Raw genomic sequence first — 21025 nt, forward strand, 5'->3', positions numbered from 1 at the left:
TTGCAATTACAGCCAACCCCCTAAGGATGAGAGCCTGAGTTAGCCCCGCCAGATTGGCCCCAGGTCTAGTGTTTAGTAACCATCTTTTTTCCTTTCAGCTATGGACTATGGACTCAACCCTTTTTGTCCCATGTAAATAATCCCCTTTCTGAAGTACTTGGCTCTGGTGCCAGTTGGCGCCTTGTTGTGACTACCACTATTCTATTCCTTTTTACCTTGCAGGTTGGAGACATAACTAAACTTAATCTTTTTCCAACCAAAGGTGGTGTCATGACTCTTTTGTGGTGTGATTGGTGTGTTGACTGTGGGTACTGCGTGAATGCTTCACATGTCCTCGAAGTTTGGCCTGCCCGCTTGATGCCATGCTACCCCCTGGGAGATTTGGGTAACCCCCATTTCTTACATGCACTATCACCCGAGAGGGTATCCTGGTGCTGATCAGGTGTGCCCCTAACCCTGCGTTTGGTAGGTTGTTTAATTGAAATTTTAGTTCTTCAGCTTCTTGTGGAATTCAAGGAGAGGAGGAGACTCTTATTTAGAGTAACGGGTTGTTCTACATTTTAGTAGCAATGTAAGAATTCCTGTCCTCTTAATCTGATTTTGTTTAAGCATGGGATGTGTGCGTTTTGGAATCCTGCAGAGTTGATGTGTCTGAGAGGTTGGTAGGAGATGTGACTGTTTAGCTCGGTGGGGGCCTAAATCGTGTAGGCCCTTGATGCTTGTGAAAGGTGTATGAAATGAGCATGTTTGTGTATCGGGTGCCAGTGGAGCACCCTAAGATGTCACTTGATTTTTGTGTGGGAGGATGAGTAGCTGCTGAGTTCTATATGGTTTTTAGTCTTGTGGTGCACTGCTTATTCATTCCGGCCTAGAGTATGGTCCTGTAGCCCAACTTGCTGGGGACTAGGGAATGAGTGGCATTCTTTCTGGTGTTGCTTGGGAGGTTTTTGAAGATCCTCCATAGCATCTTCCGGATGCAGTGAAGGCGTTGACTTGTGTGGTCATGTCCTGCTTGCTGTTGATAATTATTCAGGGGCTTCTGGCCTGGGTACTGGACGTCTGTCAGTTCAGCTGGTCACCGGTTGGAGTCCCATGGCTAGGTGTTCTTGCCAAAGATCATTACTTCTGTCTTGTCTGTGTTAAGAGAGTTGACTTTCATCCGGTTAGGAACTTTGGTCATGCAGGATGTGAACTTGTTTCCTGTGTTGGGAGCATTGTCTGAGACTGGAGAGGGAGATGTGTCATTGGTGTAGGAGAGCATGTTGATGATGTGTGGATAACGTAGGGCACAGGGCTCATGTACACGTTTAAAAGGTGAGGCTAAGCAATGAACCTTGATGCACTCTGCAGATGAGTTTGTGGGCTACCGAAGAGTAGGGTTCCAGACAGCTTGTGTTACATCTGTTGAGAAGATCCATCAGTGAATGGGTCCTTGGATACTAATTTCGAGCAGCCCTTGATTAGAATGAGGTGTGAGACCATGTCAAATGCTGGCACATCTTTTCAGTCAAGGATCATGTGGATGTTTGCTGTGGCGGCGCTGACTAGTGTTTTTGTACTGTGGTAGTGCCTCAATCTGGACTGTGTGATGTCGAGGACAGCTGCAGCCAGTTAAGGTAAGAGCGGTGGGGCTAAGGCGGGGGAATTTCAATGGACGAATAAGAGGGAAAAATAAATAAATACATTTTCCGTTGTCTGTCAATCCCCAACCGCTCTTACCTGCATGGGCCATGGCTGGTCGAGGACCTGGTGATTGCTGATAGGTCGTAAGGCATCAGTAGATTAGCTGCTCTAAGACCTCGGCTGAGTATGATAGGTAGGAAATGGGTCCGTGGTTGGAGAGTGTGGCTGAGTCCGTGAATGGTTTTAGCAGCAGGAGCGTGACTGTGGCATGATTCCAGATGTCCTGTAATGTGACTGTTGTAGAGATGTTTAGCACAGGTTTTGGTGCTCCTCCTGTAGCATCCATACCGTCTGCAGGAGATTTGCACTTGGTGTTCCGTATCTGCTTGTGGTGGCCTCTTGTGCCGGATTTAAGGTCTCTATCCATGGTATCTGGACTGGTTCTTCATTTGCTCTCCAGTTGGTAGCTTTTTACCAGGGCAAAACCTGTCTTGGCTTGCTTTTGTTCTGGATCGGTAAGAACGTGTCCTAGTATTTCAGGCAGGACTGTTACTATTGGAGCAGAGTCCAAACTGATTTGCGTACGCTAGGTCCGAACTGAATAGGCGTGGCAGGCAAAAAAAGGGTTGGAATGCTACCCAAGTGATTTCCTGTGGTTAACTTATTGCAAGCAATTCTCCCATCACCATTTGTGTGTTAGTAGAAGAATCCTTCTGTGTCATCCAGGGCCCATGGGAAGAGTGGTCTTCTGCCATGTTTGTTGGTGAGCTTGTATAGTACCGGACACCTTCCATCCTGTAGGATACCCAGTGTCGGGACTTGAAGTTCTCTTTCCGTTCCTACCCTTCCTACCACCTGTACCATGCATCCAGGCCTTGAGTAATTAGAAGAGTAGCTGTAGAGCGCAGGGCGCCACAATGTTAGAGATTTAGCTGAATAGCTAGGCATGATCACCTCTGCTCCTTTGTTGTGGACCCTGTGAAAATCAGGTGGTTCCAGAGATTTCTGTATTGTGGTCAGTTGTCACCAGCATTTTTTTTTTAAAGGAGAGAGAAAGCTGTTGGAGTCCTGGACCTTGACGCTTCGGTGATCCAGAGCAAATCAGTTAATGTTGTTGTGTGAAAAGCAAAAAATTACATTTAGCAAAAAGTCCTGTCACATAAAGCATTTGCGTCTATTTCTTAGTACAAATGCATTTCGAAGCAGATAACACATGTTATCTGCCTTTTTTGGTGACAACCAATGTTGTCTCAATAAACCTCCATTTCAGAGCAGAATTGGATTTCATTGAAGTTCGTGTGACAAAAGACAAGACATTCAACCAGGACAACGGGGAAGACTGAAAAATAAAAGTAGCACCTCAATCACAATCACAGCAGAAGGACTGCAATGATTACTTTGTCCAAGCTCCAGCCAAAAGAAGAGTAATTAAAAACAGCTGGCCAATTAAAAGGCAGCCAATAAGAGTACACAATGATGCCAACGAATGGTAAGCAATAGGCAGGTTGCAGGCCCCTTATTGTATACTGTATCTCTAGCGAACAAGGATGCATGCAGCACATGTGTTATCTCAGGGGAGACCTAAAAAGGCAGTCTACAAAGCTCTAAACATGGCCGGAAGGAGGTGTACATTATGCTGTGCATTGAATAACTGCCGTATTTCGGGGATTTATTATGTGTTCATTAATCAGAACTACACACATCCTTTGTTTGAAAATGTTCCCTCCTAGAGGAACACTTGGTAAGAAAATGTATGGTGTGTTGTGCTGAGGGTTGGATTTTGTTTGCGTGGAACTTTTTGGAAGTGGTTGCTTTAGCTTTCTTGAGGCTCAGTTGCTGTGGGTGTCCTGGGTGGGTGTGGTCCAGAGTTCAGTTTTAAGAAATGGGAATTGAGCATGACCAGAGGGGGTTCTTAAATGAAAAGTGAATGCCAAGTGAGGAGCAGGAAAACTTCACTGCACAAAACTTTAAAAAAAAAAAAACTTTATTTACCATTTTGAAACGTACAATATCGAAGACCATGAGTGCTCACTGTCATATCTGCTAGAGCATAAGGATAGTTTAAAAGACAAAGATATGAAGCCAAAATACATTTATCTGTTGGTGCTCCAATTACAGAAATATGCCCAAATCAACCATAAAAGGTGCTCGCACGATTCCCCACATCTCCTCGTATCCCTATACAGTTTACTCCATAGTAAGATTATACCCTGGAAATCAGCATTACAAATTTGTTACTTAAGGTCTCAACAACTGTTGTATGGATAGTCAAGCAGCTTATTAACCCATGCTGGTAGGAACCCTGCCCTGCTCTAGTTGTGTAGTGTATGCTGAGCAGTCATTGGCCGCATTAGTTCTTGAGTGGATCCCAGATATCATTTGGGCGTGAGGCACGTGGCCTTGTGCCAGCATACAGATCACTATTAACGTTACAGTATGTCAAGCTATTTAACCGTTTTTTTTTTGTTGTTTTTTTTTTATGTGGGAGTGGATTTACGTCCCCAGTTAATGACCATTTCTCTTTTCGCCAGCGATAGACTAAGGGTGACAAATTTCCAAATACCCTTAGAAAAATTGGCAGCATAACCCAGTGAGCCCAGATTAAGGGCCAGGTCAACCATGTCTCCCAATGTCTTGTGAACTGACTCCCAATAAGACTATCTTAATGCAATTCCAAGTGAGGTGTGCAAAGTCTGCTTGCGGAGCCACACATTTTAGGCAGTTGTGTGGTCTGTTTAGGTCTATTCTGTGTGATTTTGCTGGAGTTGAGTACATTCTGCGCAATAATTTGAAATTAATTAATTTGTAGCGACTATTTAAGAATACATCTTTAGTTACGGAACAGCATTTAGCCCACGGCTAATCAAGAATGGGGTGTGAGGTCATCCTACCAGGAATTATAGCTGAACATACACGGTATAGTTTAGAAATAAGATGCTCCCGCCCTGTGCTCTCCACAATCGTGGTGAGTGGGACAAACGAGTCCAGTTCAAGAGGAAAGCTGGGCAAGGTTGCCCTTAAGGCAGAGCGTATCCTACCCATAACAAACCGATCCATGAAGGAGGCGGTGCAAAATCATTCCTAATCTGCCACTGTGAATATATGCTGCCCCCCTCCTAAATAAATCCCTGAACGTGTTAATATCGATTTTGTGGACATTGTAATAGTCTCTCCCCCATTATCGGTATCCATCGATTGTTGGGAATCGGAAGGGCAGATGAATATAATATGGGAGAGCCCGAGATGCGCCAAAGCATATCCCAGGCCCAACAGGTGGTGGAAACAGTCTGATTATCATTGGGGTCCCTGGCCATGCCTATGGGCAGAACCACATTTAAAGCGTCCAGAAAGACCAAATCCGCTTCTGGCCACAGATATGGAATCCTGGCTTTAGGATGGTACCAGTCATGAGCAGAACTGCACTGGGCTACCCAATAATAAAGCTGAAGATCTGGGACGCTGAACCCCCCTCTGTCGTAGTACTTAATTGATACCGCACACCATTCGAGTGGGAATTCAGTCCCATTGCGTGGTGCTGGATGTTAAGGGGAATATTACCGAGTTACGCCAGATTATTCCCAGGCCAGAATATTGTCAGAAGCGGATGATCTCTCGTACCATGGGTTCCATGTTTTCCTGAGGTTTGCGAACGTAAAGAATAAAATCGTCCGCTTATGGAGAAATTAGCAGTGCCCCAGTATTCAACTGGAGCCTCCTCTGTAGATTTTTCTCTTGGAAGTGCCGGATTAGTGGGTCCATTGCAAGGATGAATGAGTGGCGATGGGGGGCTGCCATGTGTAGTACCTCACGATGAACAAAAGGAGCAGGAGAAAGTTCCATTCAAATGCAATCTTTCAGTGGGGCCGCTGTAGAGCAACTCTGCTGTCGATCCGAATCCTCTGGGCATGCCCATCCTATATATTACGGACACGAAAAAGGGCCACTCCAAGGAGGATTTTGTAATCCATATTTAGTAGGGATAATGGTCTGTATGAGCCACATAATAAGAGGTCTTTGCCCGGTTTGGTTAGAAGAATAACTGCCTCCCTGAGGGTAGGGGGCAACATTTACCTCTCGAGCGCTTTGGGGTAAACCTCAAGCAGTTTAGGGCCTAATAAATCCTTGTAGGATTTGTAAAAATCCCCAGTGAATCCATCCAGGCTCGGCGCCTAGACCTGTTGAGGGCCTCAATAGTGCTCATGATCTCCTCGTTGGAAAAAAGTTCAGCCAGATAGTCCTGCATATACTTTCCAAATACACCAGTGCAATCTCTGCCAAGTAGTTCTGCACAGTCGATTCACGCACTGTCCTGGAGGTATATAGGTTGGTGTAATAATCCCAAAATTCACTCCGGATCTCGGCAGTGTCAGTGAGGAGTTGTCCCGAGACAGACCTCAGGTCCGTGATATAAGCTTTGCTATATGGGGTTCTATGTGAAAACAAAATGGGGGTTGGCTCTGATCAGCAAGGCTGAGCCTATACAACAAGTAACAAAAGAAGTGCCAGTGCTGATGACATTTATTCAATTATCACTCTTAGCATCCACACTAAGAAAGCTAATTCAAAATGGGGTATTTGCTTATCACTCGCAATTTTTATTTGAAAATTAACAATTTTTACACAATTTTTTATTTTATAAAAAGAGAAGCATATGAGAAATGAGGACACATCAACAAACCACATTCAATAGAAACTTCATGCATTCTAAGCCTTGAATCATATCACAATCGCCGCAACATTCGTCACATTCATACCTCAATCAATCATACCACATACTACCACTATAGTAAAACAGAAGATCTACTGGTTCTGCACAAATTTTTCAAACATTTAGTGCAATTTTAAGAAGTCACATTCTTATCTGTTGGTGAATTTAGAATCATACATTAGAACTTTATACAGTCCAAGGTAATGTACGTAGGATGGTGAGAGATCAGGGAGAGAAATGCCCCCTAGATACTCTAGCAGACCAGTAGAACAAGGGCCTACGCGTTTCAAATCCCCTATTGGTCGTCAGGGATTCTCATCAGGGCCTCAGACACCAATGACTGGATTTGTGGTCTAATGAAGGCATAGACTGGAGGCTTCTCTGGAAAGAAAGGACCTTTGTGAATGGAGGGCACTCGCCAAAAATAAAAGGGCTGTGGCTTGGATGGCGCTTCGTGTTACAATTTAGTATTTTCTAATTCGCTGGTTCGATGTTCTAAAAAAGGAACAATTATCTTGGAAGACTGATGTCAGTTTTCGTAGTGTGTTTTACAGGGGCAGCGTCAGCACATACCAGTCCGGTCGGCGTGTGCTTAAGGTTTTAATCCTGTCGAGTCACCTGGCGCCTGCGCGAGAGAATAGCGCTCCGGTACACACCGCCAGACTGTGGAGAAACCGTTCGGATTGACTCGCTAAGCAATCTCCGATTACACGGGGATGTGCTGACGCTGCCCCTCGTTCACAGCCAACGCTTCGGCGTGAAAAAGTAACGCCCGGCCACTCAACTACAGAGTGACTCGACAGGATTAAAACCTTAAGCACACGCCGACCGGACTGGTATGTGCTGACGCTGCCCCTGTAAAACACGCTACGAAAACTGACATCAGTCTTCCAAGATAATTGTTCCTTTTTAGAACATCGAACCAGCGAATTAGAAAATACTAAATTGTAACACGAAGCGCCATCCAAGCCACAGCCCTTTTATTTTTGGCGAGTGCCCTCCATTCATAAAGGTCCTTTCTTTCCAGAGAAGCCTCCAGTCTATGCCTTCATTAGACCACAAATCCAGTCATTGGTGTCTGAGGCCCTGATGAGAATCCCTGACGACCAATAGGGGATTTGAAACGCGTAGGCCCTTGTTCTACTGGTCTGCTAGAGTATCTAGGGGGCATTTCTCTCCCTGATCTCTCACCATCCTACGTACATTACCTTGGACTGTATAAAGTTCTAATGTATGATTCTAAATTCACCAACAGATAGGAATGTGACTTCTTAAAATTGCACTAAATGTTTGAAAAATTTGTGCAGAACCAGTAGATCTTCTGTTTTACTATAGTGGTAGTATGTGGTATGATTGATTGAGGTATGAATGTGACGAATGTTGCGGCGATTGTGATATGATTGAAGGCTTAGAATGCATGAAGTTTCTATTGAATGTGGTTTGTTGATGTGTCCTCATTTCTTATATGCTTCTCTTTTTATAAAATAAAAAATTGTGTAAAAATTGTTAATTTTCAAACAAAAATTGCGAGTAATAAGCAAATACCCCATTTTGAATTAGCTTTCTTAGTGTGGATGCTAAGAGTGATAATTGAATAAATGTCATCCGCACTGGCACTTCTTTTGTTATATGGGGTTCTAAGCATCTGTGACAGCGTACAACCCAGCCTTTCACCCTCTTTGTATCAGCGGGCAGTCATATATTTGCTTAAAAGGAGGCTCTCCCGGTCCGCTGACTCCCTAAAATAAGTAAGAAGTGCAATCCGTTGTTTGGTCTTTACTGGGCTGGGGTGGGACACAGTCCCTGTCCATTGCCACCAATTGCTGCTCTATACGGGACAATGTATTTCTCAGATTTTTTAAGACCCCTGCATGTTTTGCGATGCAGACCCCTCTGATGTAGGCTTTAAAAGCCTCCCAAAGTATCGCCCAGGTATCAACTGACCCGGTGTTAATGGTGAAATAGTCCTCAATCGCCTCTCACCTCAGAAAAAAATAAATCTTCCTTAAGGGCCCGGCTTGGAAATCGCCACTGTTGCTCATAGCCATCTGGTCTGGTAACCCGGAGATGAAGCACCACTGGGGCGTGATCGGAATAAGTCCTGGTAAGCGTGATTATGGACTGGTACCACTGGCATGGTTTGGTGCTTGGAGAAGTGGCTTAACAGTCTAATGTGGGATTGAGTAGCAGATTAAAGTCGCCTTCCATAATCAAATAAACAGTCCAGTTTGACCAGTTGGGAATATAAATCGTGAAAAAATTCTGGACAATCTGTATTCGGTGCATAGGCGCATATCAACGTGGTGTTATGCCCCATTAATTTCCTCTTCACTATTGTGTATTGACCCTCCCTGTCATAAAGAAATGTGTGTAAGTGAGAGGGTACCCATTTATGAATCAGTATTGCTGTACCTCTAGCATAGGTGCTGAAGTAGAGATTGTGTCCCAAGTCCAAAGCAAACTCTGTGCAGTCTGACTGGTGCAGATGTGTTTCTTGCAAATGGGTGATATCGATGTTGTGCCGCTGCAAAAAGTGGATGACATGTTTCCTTTTTCCTATTGTCATTTAGCCCCCTAACGTTCCATGCCATGAGGGTCAGGTCAGAGGGACCAGCCACATTGCCCATCATTGCCATCCGGATGGTTTGGCTTGTAATTCAATATCTGTGACCTGGAACAAAGTCTGATTGAGCAGTGAGCATAGTTGCAATGGCCCACTGGCCCCAGGATGGTGATGGCTGCCGGGGGATGGGCCTACGGAGATCAGTATATTGCTATCAGCACTTGGCAGGAGCGAGCGTTGCACAGGGCAGCTGAGCACAGGCGAAGATGTAGCAGAGTTCTCGCCTCCCCACCAATCGCTTGTGCAAGCAACTGAGTGGCTGCCTCCTGGGCTCACCCGCAGGCCCTGCCCCCGCGGGGCTTCGGGAGGAAGTAGGAGCGTATGGGGCAGCACACAGGCCAGAGATGTTGCTGCCACACTGGGTCCGGAGTAGCTGGGCGAATGGAGAGAGGGAGACCGCAGGGACCCGCGCTCGGTGCTCCCACGCGTTCTTCGCCCAGACCGGCGTTGGATGCGAGGCCACAGTATTCAGAAAGCACTGGGTCTGGCCTGCTCTGGGTTTGCTGAAGGTAGATGATCAATTTAGAATGTGGGAGCCCCCGAGATCGTGCATAGGCTCTGAGGTGGTGACATGAGCTAAACAGTGGGGTCAAACTGGTGACTGCGAAATGGCAGGCCCCAATGACTCCAGGAAGGAGAGCCGCTGGGCGAGTGGCCGCAGGGACCAGGATGTTGCCGACTGTACAGGCGAGTGCGAGCATCCCGCAGGGCAGCCGGGCATGGGTGGAGAAGTAGCGGAGTACTCGCCTCTCCCTAAGCGCTCCTGCAAGCAGCCGAGTGGCCGCCTCCCAGGCTCGCCCGCAGGGCCTCGGGGAGAAGCAGGAGCGTATGACTCAGCTCACGGCCGTGAGAGGTCGGGCCACACTGCCAGAAGTAGTGGGGTGGAGGGAGGGAGAGCGAGGGAGAGGGAGAGAGAGAGAGGGCGAGAGACCTCTGGGACCCGCACTTGGCCCGCTTTATGCACCCCAATCTGGCATTGGATGAGCGGCTGCAGTCCTCTGGAAACTCTCAGTAGGGCCTACGTCGAATGCTACAAGCCAATGTTTTGCGCTGGCTCCGCCCTCTCAATTACTCCAATACCTGCCATCTTCAATCGGCAGCTATCTTCGCACTTTCCGGGGCATCCCCGCATTCCCCATCACTCTGGCGAAAAGCTGGTGTCTGGCATAATCAGGGGAAGTGCAGCTGTGCTGTACACGTTCCGCGGAGCTTCAGTGCCGCATGGCCATCTTGGTCGGCGGCCTGGGCACTAATCCCTTACCCCCCCCACTGCCCAAAACTTACAGTACTCTGTACCCCTAGTTTTGTTGATATTATGTGATTGTTACTGCTTGTCTGTGTAGTGCCTCAGAGAAGGGTTTGCTTTATCTGTTGAAATTGCATGCACCAGAACGTGTGCAGTGCTCGCTATAATATGCCCACACAGCATTACTCTTCTCCAAACTCCTTCCCGCTTTCAAAGAAGGGACCGGCACTCGGATGGTTGCAGTTTAAAAAAATCTGTATTGTGCTGCAGTGCGTCAACATGTTTTGGCTCCAAGTGTTGTTCATGATACTGATGCCATATTGATAAAAATGCTTTATCCCCTTGCATGCTCACTCATGACTAGCTCAGCTCGTCATGAGCTACAGTGCTCCTGTGCTCATGACGAGCTCAGCTCGTCATGGCCTTTAGAACGCTCGCACGCTGGGCTAATTTCCCTGCTGTGCTGAACGTTCTAAAGAAACGGATGTGGCCGTGACGAGCTCGGCTCGTCAGGAGCACTGTAGCTCATGACGAGCTGAGCTCGTCATGAGCATTAGGGGGGGGGGGGGCGGGGGGGGCAAAAATAAGCAAAGGACAAAAACAAACTGAAAGAGAGCGCCATCTTATAATGTGCATAAGTTAATTATTACAAAGCATGATCCACTTTATGCTCAATCAATCTTACAATTGTAATGTTCACAACTAGAATTTCATCATATGTAAGCACCTAGTTCATTATCTGTTTTCTTTTCTCAATTGTCGAATCACAATATTGAATATGTACAGTAATATTAATGCTTGCTATACAGAAACTTCTTTACAATCCATGCTTGAAAAATAAATAATTAATGAGCTATGCATATACATATGATGCAGGTGTTGTAAATTGGGCACAAGAAACAGTGCAGCACAAAGTGTGAAAAGGAAGATTTCCTATGGTAAATGGAAACCTGTTTTATTATGAAAAAGATTAGTAACTTGTAAGAAGACTACAAATGCTTGTGGGTATGGCCACACCAACATTACAACTTCCTTTATATGAATATGCATGCCATTGAACGTGGAACACGTTTTAGTTGTGTACAGAATGGGAAGAAAAGCAAATGGTACTCCTAGCCCACTTTATCTGAACATGTTTCCAGTAACCATAGCACCTTCTAAAGTTATGTCATTGCTATCCATGCCAAGTCGTCAGTATCAAGGTGCAACAAGTGCATTACAGAAAACAATATGCAACGTTTCTGTGGAATCATACTTGATTTGGAGGAACTGATTTGTCAAGATATTTCTGCAAGAAGCAAATAACGCACCTATTCGGGTTTTTTTGTTTTAAGTGAGGGCATACAACATGGGCAATGGCAAGTTTGACAACTTATAAGATTAAGGAATATGAATATTTGAAGGAGGATTTCTGGTTATGATGCGTTGATATTGACTTGCGAACAAGCCAATGAATATATCTCAGATTAGGGGGGGGGGGAAGAAGGTGTGTGGCAAGGGGTGGGGGAGAGGTCAGTGATCTGATTACCTTGCTCTTTTGAGGAGTGCTTGAGCATGTAGCAGCGACTGAGGAGGTGCCAGGGCAGATAGTAGAGCAAATATGTAGGTGTGAATGGACTTTAATAGTGTGGTGTAGGTGAGGCGAGTTTGTTTTCTAAGAATAGTAGTAGGTGGTTTTCATCAGCTTGATGATGTGTTGGACTAGACACAATTGAGTATCTTAATAAGAGCACTCAATCTGATGAAGGTGTTTTGAATTCTTTTTTCAGGGTGTTGATGATGCCTTCTATACATTGGTGCGAGAAATCCGGAAACACAAAGAGAAGATGAGCAAAGATGGCAAAAAGAAGAAAAAGAAGTCTAAGCCCAAATGTCTCCTTATGTGAATACTGTTGATCCTTCACCTTAGACCTGCATACGTGAAATCAATACTTTGTTTTGTACATTACACTAAATTATTAGCTTTTGTTTTAAACCTTACTTAATTTTCTTTCTACTTCTTGGGGAAATGTTAATTCTATCTCAATGCTTCCTTTAAGATAAAATTGAGAACAGTATTCCTCTAGAAGTGCCAGTATTCTTTGCGTGTTGGTTTCTAAACTAGCAACTCCTGTGAATAAATCTAAATACCTGAGGTTTTTTTCTTGGGTCTTGTTGGTGCATGCACAGTTGCTAACTTACAATGTCTTTTGTCTGTATATAAACAAAAGTACTTCTCTAACTTTTATACACAGAAAAAATATATATGAATATATATCCCTTTACTACGCCCCAGGCGTAGTGAAAGGATTAGTTGGTACCAGAGAACTCCAATTCAGGGTTTGTTCTGATCTGATAGCTTTGTATGTAGATTAAGAGTCCTTAGTCTTCCCATATGTTGTTAATTCTGGGAGTGAGTGTCCCTGGATACCTGATATAGCACTTTTCTGACAGTCAATAAAGTGCACACACAGCGCTTTGCACATTTCATTTGCAGTTGTGAATGAGTTTAAAATAACCCACTCTTTCTTTAGCTCGCCGTTAACTGTTTCTTTTATTACACTCTTAAAGTAGAATAATTGTGAAAAAAGATAGTACCCTTGGGTCATAAAGGTGAAAAATGCAAGAGCCTAGTGGAAAGGAAGGGACTATAAAGTAGGATAGCATGGTTCCATAGTGTTGCAGATTCCGTCTCTCAGTTGGCTTTATGTAGGTTAGGTGATGCTGCACAATTAAGCTCAGTTGCTTTCTTTGCTCATGGCGTCAGCATTCTGTCCGTAATGTTTGACTTTCCAAGTTAGTAGCAGTGGTGCAATGTCAACCAGAAGAATTTCTGACTGTAGTTTGCTCACACAAACTTGGCACTTCCATGGTATCACTTGACCTTCTTGACTGTTCGAAGGCACAACTGAGACTTCAAAGATTATTGTATGCAGAAATCGACTCCCATTTCGTATGACACATGTAATGTACACATTTTTATTGCATAGTGATAAAATACCATTAAACAATTCATTCCAGTGAACAAGGCTACAGTTGTGTATTGCTGAATTTGCCACTTAATCTCTTGAGATGAGTTGTACGCTCTAGGAAGAACCACCTTTAAAAAAAAATATATATTTCTATATTATATAATATATACCGTTCAAGAGAGGTAAAGAAGGCACACTTTAGTAGCCGACAAATCTATGATTATGTTCGGAAATAAACAAAAAAGAAAAAAATCGCAATTTCTCCGTCTCAGTGCCCCACCCCAGTGAAATTTAAAGAATTACTGTACTATTTGACTGACAGAAGTTATGTAAAATGACAATACAAAGGTAGTCTTACCTTCATAAAGTCTTTTTTTTTTTTCTAACACCCACAACCATAGCTTCCGAATATGTGGGCTATCCAGATATTTTACATCAGTCCTTTATTTACAAACAAATTTGCTTATCACCTTTAAGCCCACCACTAATGTTAACATCACCACCATCGGTTTTGAAAAATTTTCATTTTTTTTAACAAAGCAGGGTGGCAAACTAGAAATACGCAGTCACAGAACAGAGCTGTGCGCATCCTGTGTTTCACAAAAAATTAGTCTGTGTAAATGTTGAATTTGGGTTGATATAACTCAATCCAGGAACAATATCACTATTCCATGCAATGTCGGTAGAACCATTTTATATCCACATCACCTGGACAACTCACTGGCATCTCCATTGATGCCATTTGAAATAAAGAAAATTAGCAAATTGCGCAAATCTGTATTACACACCTATATTAAAAGGTTTGAATGCCGATTTCACATTCTGCTCTTTGAGAGTTCTGCCAAGTGTTTTATAAACAAGTTGTACTTGTTTTTCCTTTAGTAACTTGCAGTCCAGTACCTAAAGATGGCAACAGTCCAGAGATCTGAGCAAAGCAGACGGTGTCCAACTGATGCCATAGAATCGCATTTGCGAATTTCAGTGTCTAGCTGATTGTAATGCCTTCACTGACTCATTCTTCGGTGACTGCAGACTGGGATTCCTTTTTTTTTTAACAATAGATGAATTGAACTTGAAAGGCAAGATCCCTTTTTTTTTTTTTTATAATTGTTGCTCAAAATCTCTTCTAATAGATTTAGTGACGTTTCTAGTCACTCAATTGGCCAGTGCCACTTAGGCTGGTTAAAGGTGCTTAAATGAATACTTTTAGTAGGGATGAGGTGTTCGTGCGCCTATCAATTTCACATTTGTATTTATTAACATTAAGTTATCCTCGTGGCTGGTAGTTTTGTTTACTTGGGAGGATAACGCAGAGAAAACCCACATTTGCTTCTGATCGCTGCTCTGTTACGTCAACCAGCTAGACTAAAATATAAAGCGAGAGATTATCTCTGCATAAAACATTAACTTTTACTCCGTTTTTTTAACAATTTTTTGTAGCGAAATACCTTAGTTTCACAATTAGTCGTGCCTTTTTAAAAAAAACAAATGTTTTATTACAAGTAGTTGTCTTCCGGGGGGAGGGGGGCGGCGCACGATCTGGTTAAAGAGTACACTTTGGGAGAAATAATATGTGCCTGAAACACGGAATAAAATATATGGAGGACCGTGTGTAAAATGTATTCTTTGGTGGGGAAGAGAGTTTGATTAGTAATTAGAATAGGAGGGAAATATTGAAAGCCAGAAATGGCCTCATTCTTTTGTTTGGAGACTTTTTTAGTTAGCTACATCATCAGATCACAGAAAGTGAAAAAATGATGCAGTCTACAATGCACCTTTCTTTAAGCGTTCATATGTACCAACAGTAAGAACTATAGTAGTGTCTAATCAATTTACAAACACCGTTTAAACTCTTTCACAACGCTTAGTGCAGATTTGCATTATTATTTATTAGTTGTGAGGCATGCTAAAACGGATTGCACAGTTTGATCTATGTTATTTGTGTTTGTATTTGGAACGATTTTTACAAACTTTGATACACCACGTTTTGCTCATACACAAAGCTAAAGTCCTGGTAGCATAAGTAACTCGTGAAATCCATTGTGAATGTCGCCATCAATGACATCTGCATGGCTGCCCCTTCTATGAGTAATGTTTTGTATTTGAAAGTACAGTAATCATTGAATGGTGAAATGCCTTTTATTCTGGGCCCCATATCTTAGCCTGTTTACGCTGAAGTCCTTCAATGTTTGACAGACCAGCTGTCCGTTTTTTTTTATTATCGTTTACGTCCGGACTGATTATAATTGCACAGGCACAAACCTATCACAAGGCCTACTGTACTGTTGATGGGATGAGCCTACAACTTAACTACTTGATGCGTAATATGAGTAAAGCAAAGCTACATGAAGTTTTTTTCCTTAATGGTTCCTGTTCACTGTCTTGTGTTTTCATGTTGAAAATACTTAGTTGCTCCTCTTCTTGCGTGCCAACTTTGTAATAGAATTAATTCTCAATGTAACATGTTTACCTGGAATGTATTTTAACTATTTTTGTATAGTGTAAACTGAAACCTGCACATTTTTGTACATTGTGCTTTTTATTTTGTGTAATTTTTCGTTGACAATGAGTTGTTTGATCCCCTTCCACTACACCAGTTGCGGTGACCTAGGAGTGATGGTCATAGCAAACCAGAAAAAGAATGACCACTGTTTTAAGATTACTTTGTAATGTTTCGTACAGGTTAATTATATACAATGATCTGAAATATTGCATTACTTTGTCTTGAACTGTATTGCTCCTATTTATTTTAATGTAATAAAATGTTCTTGTGAGTTGGTCTTTTAAAAACTTGCATCATTACTAGATTCTTTGGAACCTACACATTTGAGGCCTTTGTTACAGTATGAATATTGAAGAATTCAATTTTTTCGCTTTTGTAATACTATAAATATTTGCAGAGGTTTTGTTTGTCTTGCACCTGAAGCTTGCTGCAGAGATACCTAAAGGTAAATGCACAACCGTGTACACTTTCCAGACAACTGGTACTTTTTTAGGTCTCGCCTGGCGTTGCAGCGCAAGAGATAATGTACGATAGTAGATTGAGAAGGGGGCTTGAAGCCCTGCCCCTCATTTTCATTGGCTGGTGTCACAGGTTATGCTAGACGGTGAACTGCCATTGGAGATTAGGTTTTTTTTTGGTGACACCCTTTCCCCTTTTCATCCGGCTGTCGCAAAGCAAATTCTTATCTTTATGGGAGCCGGCTGTTTTCACTCAGCTGCGTGTTTATATTTGCATTGCACTTTCACTTTAATTGAAAGCGTCATGCTAAAATAAACACAGAGCTGAGTGAAAACAGATGGTCCCCTGCCTTCCCGCAATGGCAAGCACTGGTTTTCAGTAGCCATACTGCTTGCAACTTTGCCCAATTTTAGGCATGCACTTTGCCTGCAAAAAGACACTTGTACAACAGAAGACTTTGCTTGGCATATGAGTCTATAGTATATTTACGGGGTGCGGTGTCTCCTCTAAACCACACCCCGTAAATGTACGGGGTGCGGTTAAAACCAGTCCACTATTCTCTTTAAAAGTTGTATCGCTTTTCAGATATTAAGTGTATGAAGCTTCATTAATCTGCCATTCTTTTTATGAATTTTAAATTCCGATACCACTACCACCTCTGTGAATCCTTGCAGTTCAATGGACACTCATTCACAAAAAGAGAAGGATTGCAGCTTAACGGAGCCACCACTGTCACTCACTACTCGTCTCGCTCTAGTATCTATTTGCTGATAATGAGAAGGCCGGTTGCTTGGAGCGCATGAGGAAGGTATGACACAGAAGGATCACTGGTGGTGACAAACGGACCCAGGTCACGCGCTGTGGGAGGCAAACTCGAGAAGAGCATGGGTTGGGTGTAAGGGAGGAGCATACTATGCTACAGTTCACACCTAGTGCCTTAATCCCTGCTTGTCGTAAACTGCTCGTTCTGTTTCCTTTATACTTTGGTCACACTCTCACTTGCGTGTGAGAAAAGAGACAAGATCAGGCACTTTACCTTCAGTGAGGTATGCCTAAGTTGCAATCTCAAGGAGTGTTACCCCCGGCACTTGAGCTCCTGTCTGCTACATGTATCTGGACACAGTCTGCCAGAATTCTGGACAGCTAATTGCATACGTCACACCTGTGTTGTGAGGTGCGTGCACACTGTCTGAAGGGCTACACACAAAGGGTGGTATCATGCCGTTAGCATCAGGGTTGTACCTCCACTGACTGCTGGCCACGGAAGTGCTCACTATGGAAGACTTATTTCATGCGCAGCTGCAGAGCTAAATAAGGAGTGCTTTAATTTACCTTTACATGAATATATATTTTGTGTTTATATTTGTGACTAACTTTTCAACAGAGCAGCGGCTTTGAGAAGGTGTTGGGCCTGTGCACCCCCTTCTCCCACATCCCTTCATGCTCTCAAGCTGCCTCCCGCTGGTACCAGTCAGTGAATGATATATGGACCAGTCCCCCTATCTCCTTTCTGTGCTCTCCTGCTTCCAGTCCTCCAGGCTACACTCCGGATTACTTATCACTGGCTGGCAGGTTTTGGGCCCGGTGAGCTCAGCCTGACATTAAGTCATTGGAGCCAGGTCGGAAAATGTTGGAAAAAGCACTCCTGCATCCTATTCTGGATGGATAAGAGAGGTAGAGATGGGCGTGCAGCTTTCTGGGCAGACAGGGCTCTCTGCTGCTTCTGCTGAAATACTGACTGTGGCCTGTGGTTGCTGTGCCAAATAAAAATTCCATCTTCAAGAGGCGTTGTTGTTATTCTTGTTCATTGTAAACACTATTTATTGGTTTTGTCATTGATTGTTTTACTGACCTTTTCATTGGTGAAACTCCACCTGTGTTAATCCTCTGATAGCTTAGCACAAAGCATTCAGGCTTAACTTAGAGGCAATGTGTAAAGTATTTATGCAACATTTCAAACCGTAATAAAGTAAAAACACAACACAAAATATCCCACACCAATTTAGAACAAGCATTTGCAATGCAACAGGTCTCGCATTTACGAGAGTTTGAGCTATTGGCATTTTAAATGACAATACCTTTTATGTTTTGGATTTTGAAACATAAATAAAACGCACTGTCATTTACAATGGCAATAGCTTAAACTTGTGTAAATGCGAGACCTGTTGCATTGCAAATGCTTATTTTTGATTGGGACAAGGCTGCATGATGCAGCACCCTCATGGTTCCGAATGCTCATATTGGTCATTCATTTTCCTAGTGATACATGCTCTTCAACCAGAGAAGTAAAATAATTATGATGTGCAGTGGTCATTTTCAGTGTTTCCGTGCATCCATCCGATCCCCTTTCCCCCAATGTTAAATTGCTTTTCTTTTTACTGCTCTCTTCCAACAAAGTTGTTTTTATTCCAATTTTAAGTTTACTTTCAAGGCTCTATTGTTCCCCCAAAAATGGAAATTAAATATCTCTGTGATGCTTGAAATATGGTCTGGTAGCTGCTCGCAGAAAAATCGAACAATAAAGCAAGGGGTTGCCCTAAAATCTTTGAAAAAAGTTTGTGGGTCGCTAAATGAGATTTAATGACCTGTCGGATGTGGCTGGTTAATGTTTGAGGATATCTGTGGCATAGTCTGGATAGGAGTGAAGAAGTATAACGTTTACATGTGCAGCCTTGCTGTGTGAATAAGCACCAGTACTTTGAATTTGTACTTTTCTCTGATAAGTAATTAGAGTAGAGCTGTATAGAGTCATGGTGACTTGTGTTGCAATTAAGTGGTTTATTCTTAAATGGCTTTAACAAAAGCGTTTTTGGGGGTGGATCACCCATAGGCATCAACAGGAGAAAGTTTTCCTTAGCAGCCAAATACTATAGATTCTGAAAGTAAATCCTGCACACACAATCCCTCTCTAGATCAATTATCTAGATGGTAAGGACAGAGATGAGTCTCTAAAGATGCGAGTCCTATAGCCTTCATTACCAATTTATGATAAAAATGAGCAGTACTTTAAAAGCAGATGGAGAATCCGAGTAAATGGTCCTAAGGTTAACGGATTTAGATGATGTCCTGGAGCAAGTAGAGAATGTTCAGAAGGTGATTTTGGGGGTGGGGGGAGGGGAGGGTGGTGGGTGTTGGAGACTGATGTCCCTCTGGAAAGGCATTTAAAGGTATGTCACCAAAGAAGCTTACACCACAATGACAATAGTTGTGTAGGCCGGAGCCTAAGATTTTTGTAATGTAAAACCCTGGAAGTGTTTTCCGCTGCAATTGATTGGTCACCCCAGACCACCCAGGGGTTGAAATCAAATGACACCAGTGGCTATGAACGTAATTGCAATCACATCCCTACACACAGCGAGCAAATTGCAAGGAGGAACTACCCAAAGCCCATACCAGCAGATACACCAGGATTTAGTAGTCATGGAACTAAACTCCACTCCAAAGGTGGTATCTCATTCCATGTGAACTAATCGCTACAACTACTGGTATATTTCCAGCGCCTAAAAACACAGAAAAGGCACTGCACACATTAGATGTGAGGAGAGCAGTCCTGATTTTCAGCTCCCATTTAGGGAATTTTGGGGGCGGGAGGGTGTTCTATCACTGTCAAAAGGAACTATTGCAGGATGCATAGTTTAAACCTTCCAAAGTGAAGACAACCTGCAACACAACACAAGAGCACATTCCACCAGGAAAAAGGGGCTACGTTGGGTTTGTTAGTGAATGTGTCTACTTGGCCGCCACATGGTCATCAACCCTTACTGCCATAAAACCGTATTCAGTGGATATCCACGCGAGCAGAGAGGCTAAGGTAGGATGAAAAGTTTTAAAGCATCTTTACTACCACATGCACTTTCATTTTACCCCTATCATACGGTTCCTACAAATTAAGTAGGACTGTGTATCCGGACAACATCCGAATATGGGGACTGAGTCCACACATCATCAAAGAATGTTGGCCCTATTCCTTGCTAGTTCAGTGTGCCGTCAGAACCCCTAACCTTCCAGGGTAACAGACTGTATCTGCAGAACTCAGAAGATGACCGTTCTAATTCCCCCAGGAAATCCTGGAAAAAGCTCTACCATTTTGTTACACAGGCATGCCCAAAGGAGACGCAAGAAAGACACAAATTGGATTGCAAGCATTGAAACAATTGTATTCTTGTGTAGAAAACTTTTGCTGCAATTATTAGTAGAATGAAACATAGTATTGTAACCAGCATTACAAGAATGGTGAAAAAGATTTAGAGTTCAGTCATTATAGCATTGATGTTTGGTTTATATAATAATATTTATCTAATCCTAGTGACACTAGCAAGAGGACAGCGCAAGCTGGCCAAAGCAGCAGGAGCGGACCACAAGCCCCAGAGACCAGCAGGGCAGGAAACTAAGGTCCCAGCCCCTCACTTACCGGCAGAAGCAACACAAGAGACCTCGTGCCTCCCGCTTTGCGGGAGACGCATCACAAGCCGGCCAAAGCAGCAGGAGCAGACCACAAGCCCCAGAGACCAGCGGGGCAGGAAACTAAGGCCCCAGCCCCTCCCTTACTGGCAGAAGCAGCACAAGATACCTCTCGCCTCCTAACTTTGCGGGACGCGCATGCTGGGCAAAGGGTGGGCCTGTCTTTGCCGGGAAGAGGCAGGGCAGGGCCGGGCCGGGCCGGGCCCCACTTCCATTTTGGACTGGGTCACAAGGATTAAAGGTACTGTTTGCTGTAACCAGCCTGGGCTCTGGAGCCAATACATTAGGGCACTTATTTGTAAATTTACCTTTTTCCCCTTGGTGTTTAGTGTAATCATCCCAATAAGAGAGGTGTCTCTGCCTCTCTATATTGCATTATATTTACACTACGCTTGTCGCACAAAATGGGGAAGAGGAAGTCAATGGAGGGTGGGGGGATACTTCTAAGTAA

General features: G+C 43.5%; 1 protein-coding gene across 2 annotated transcripts in view; it reads left to right on the forward strand.

Annotated features, from left to right (window-relative positions):
• Positions 1–15925, forward strand: part of KRAS (KRas proto-oncogene, GTPase) — an 85942-nt gene extending 70017 nt beyond the window's left edge. For both annotated transcript variants that reach the window (XM_086920279.1, XM_086920282.1), the window contains one exon: positions 11970–15925. Coding sequence is in view for 1 of the 2 variants with exons in the window: in XM_086920282.1 (XP_086776408.1) it covers positions 11970–12086 (117 nt within the window). In the remaining variant the exon portion in view is untranslated. The remainder of the gene's footprint in view (positions 1–11969) is intronic.
• The last annotated feature ends 5100 nt before the right edge of the window (positions 15926–21025 follow it).

The sequence above is a fragment of the Lissotriton vulgaris genome, chromosome 1_1 (assembly GCF_964263255.1).
Source record: "Lissotriton vulgaris chromosome 1_1, aLisVul1.2, whole genome shotgun sequence".
Classification (NCBI taxonomy): domain Eukaryota; kingdom Metazoa; phylum Chordata; class Amphibia; order Caudata; family Salamandridae; genus Lissotriton; species Lissotriton vulgaris.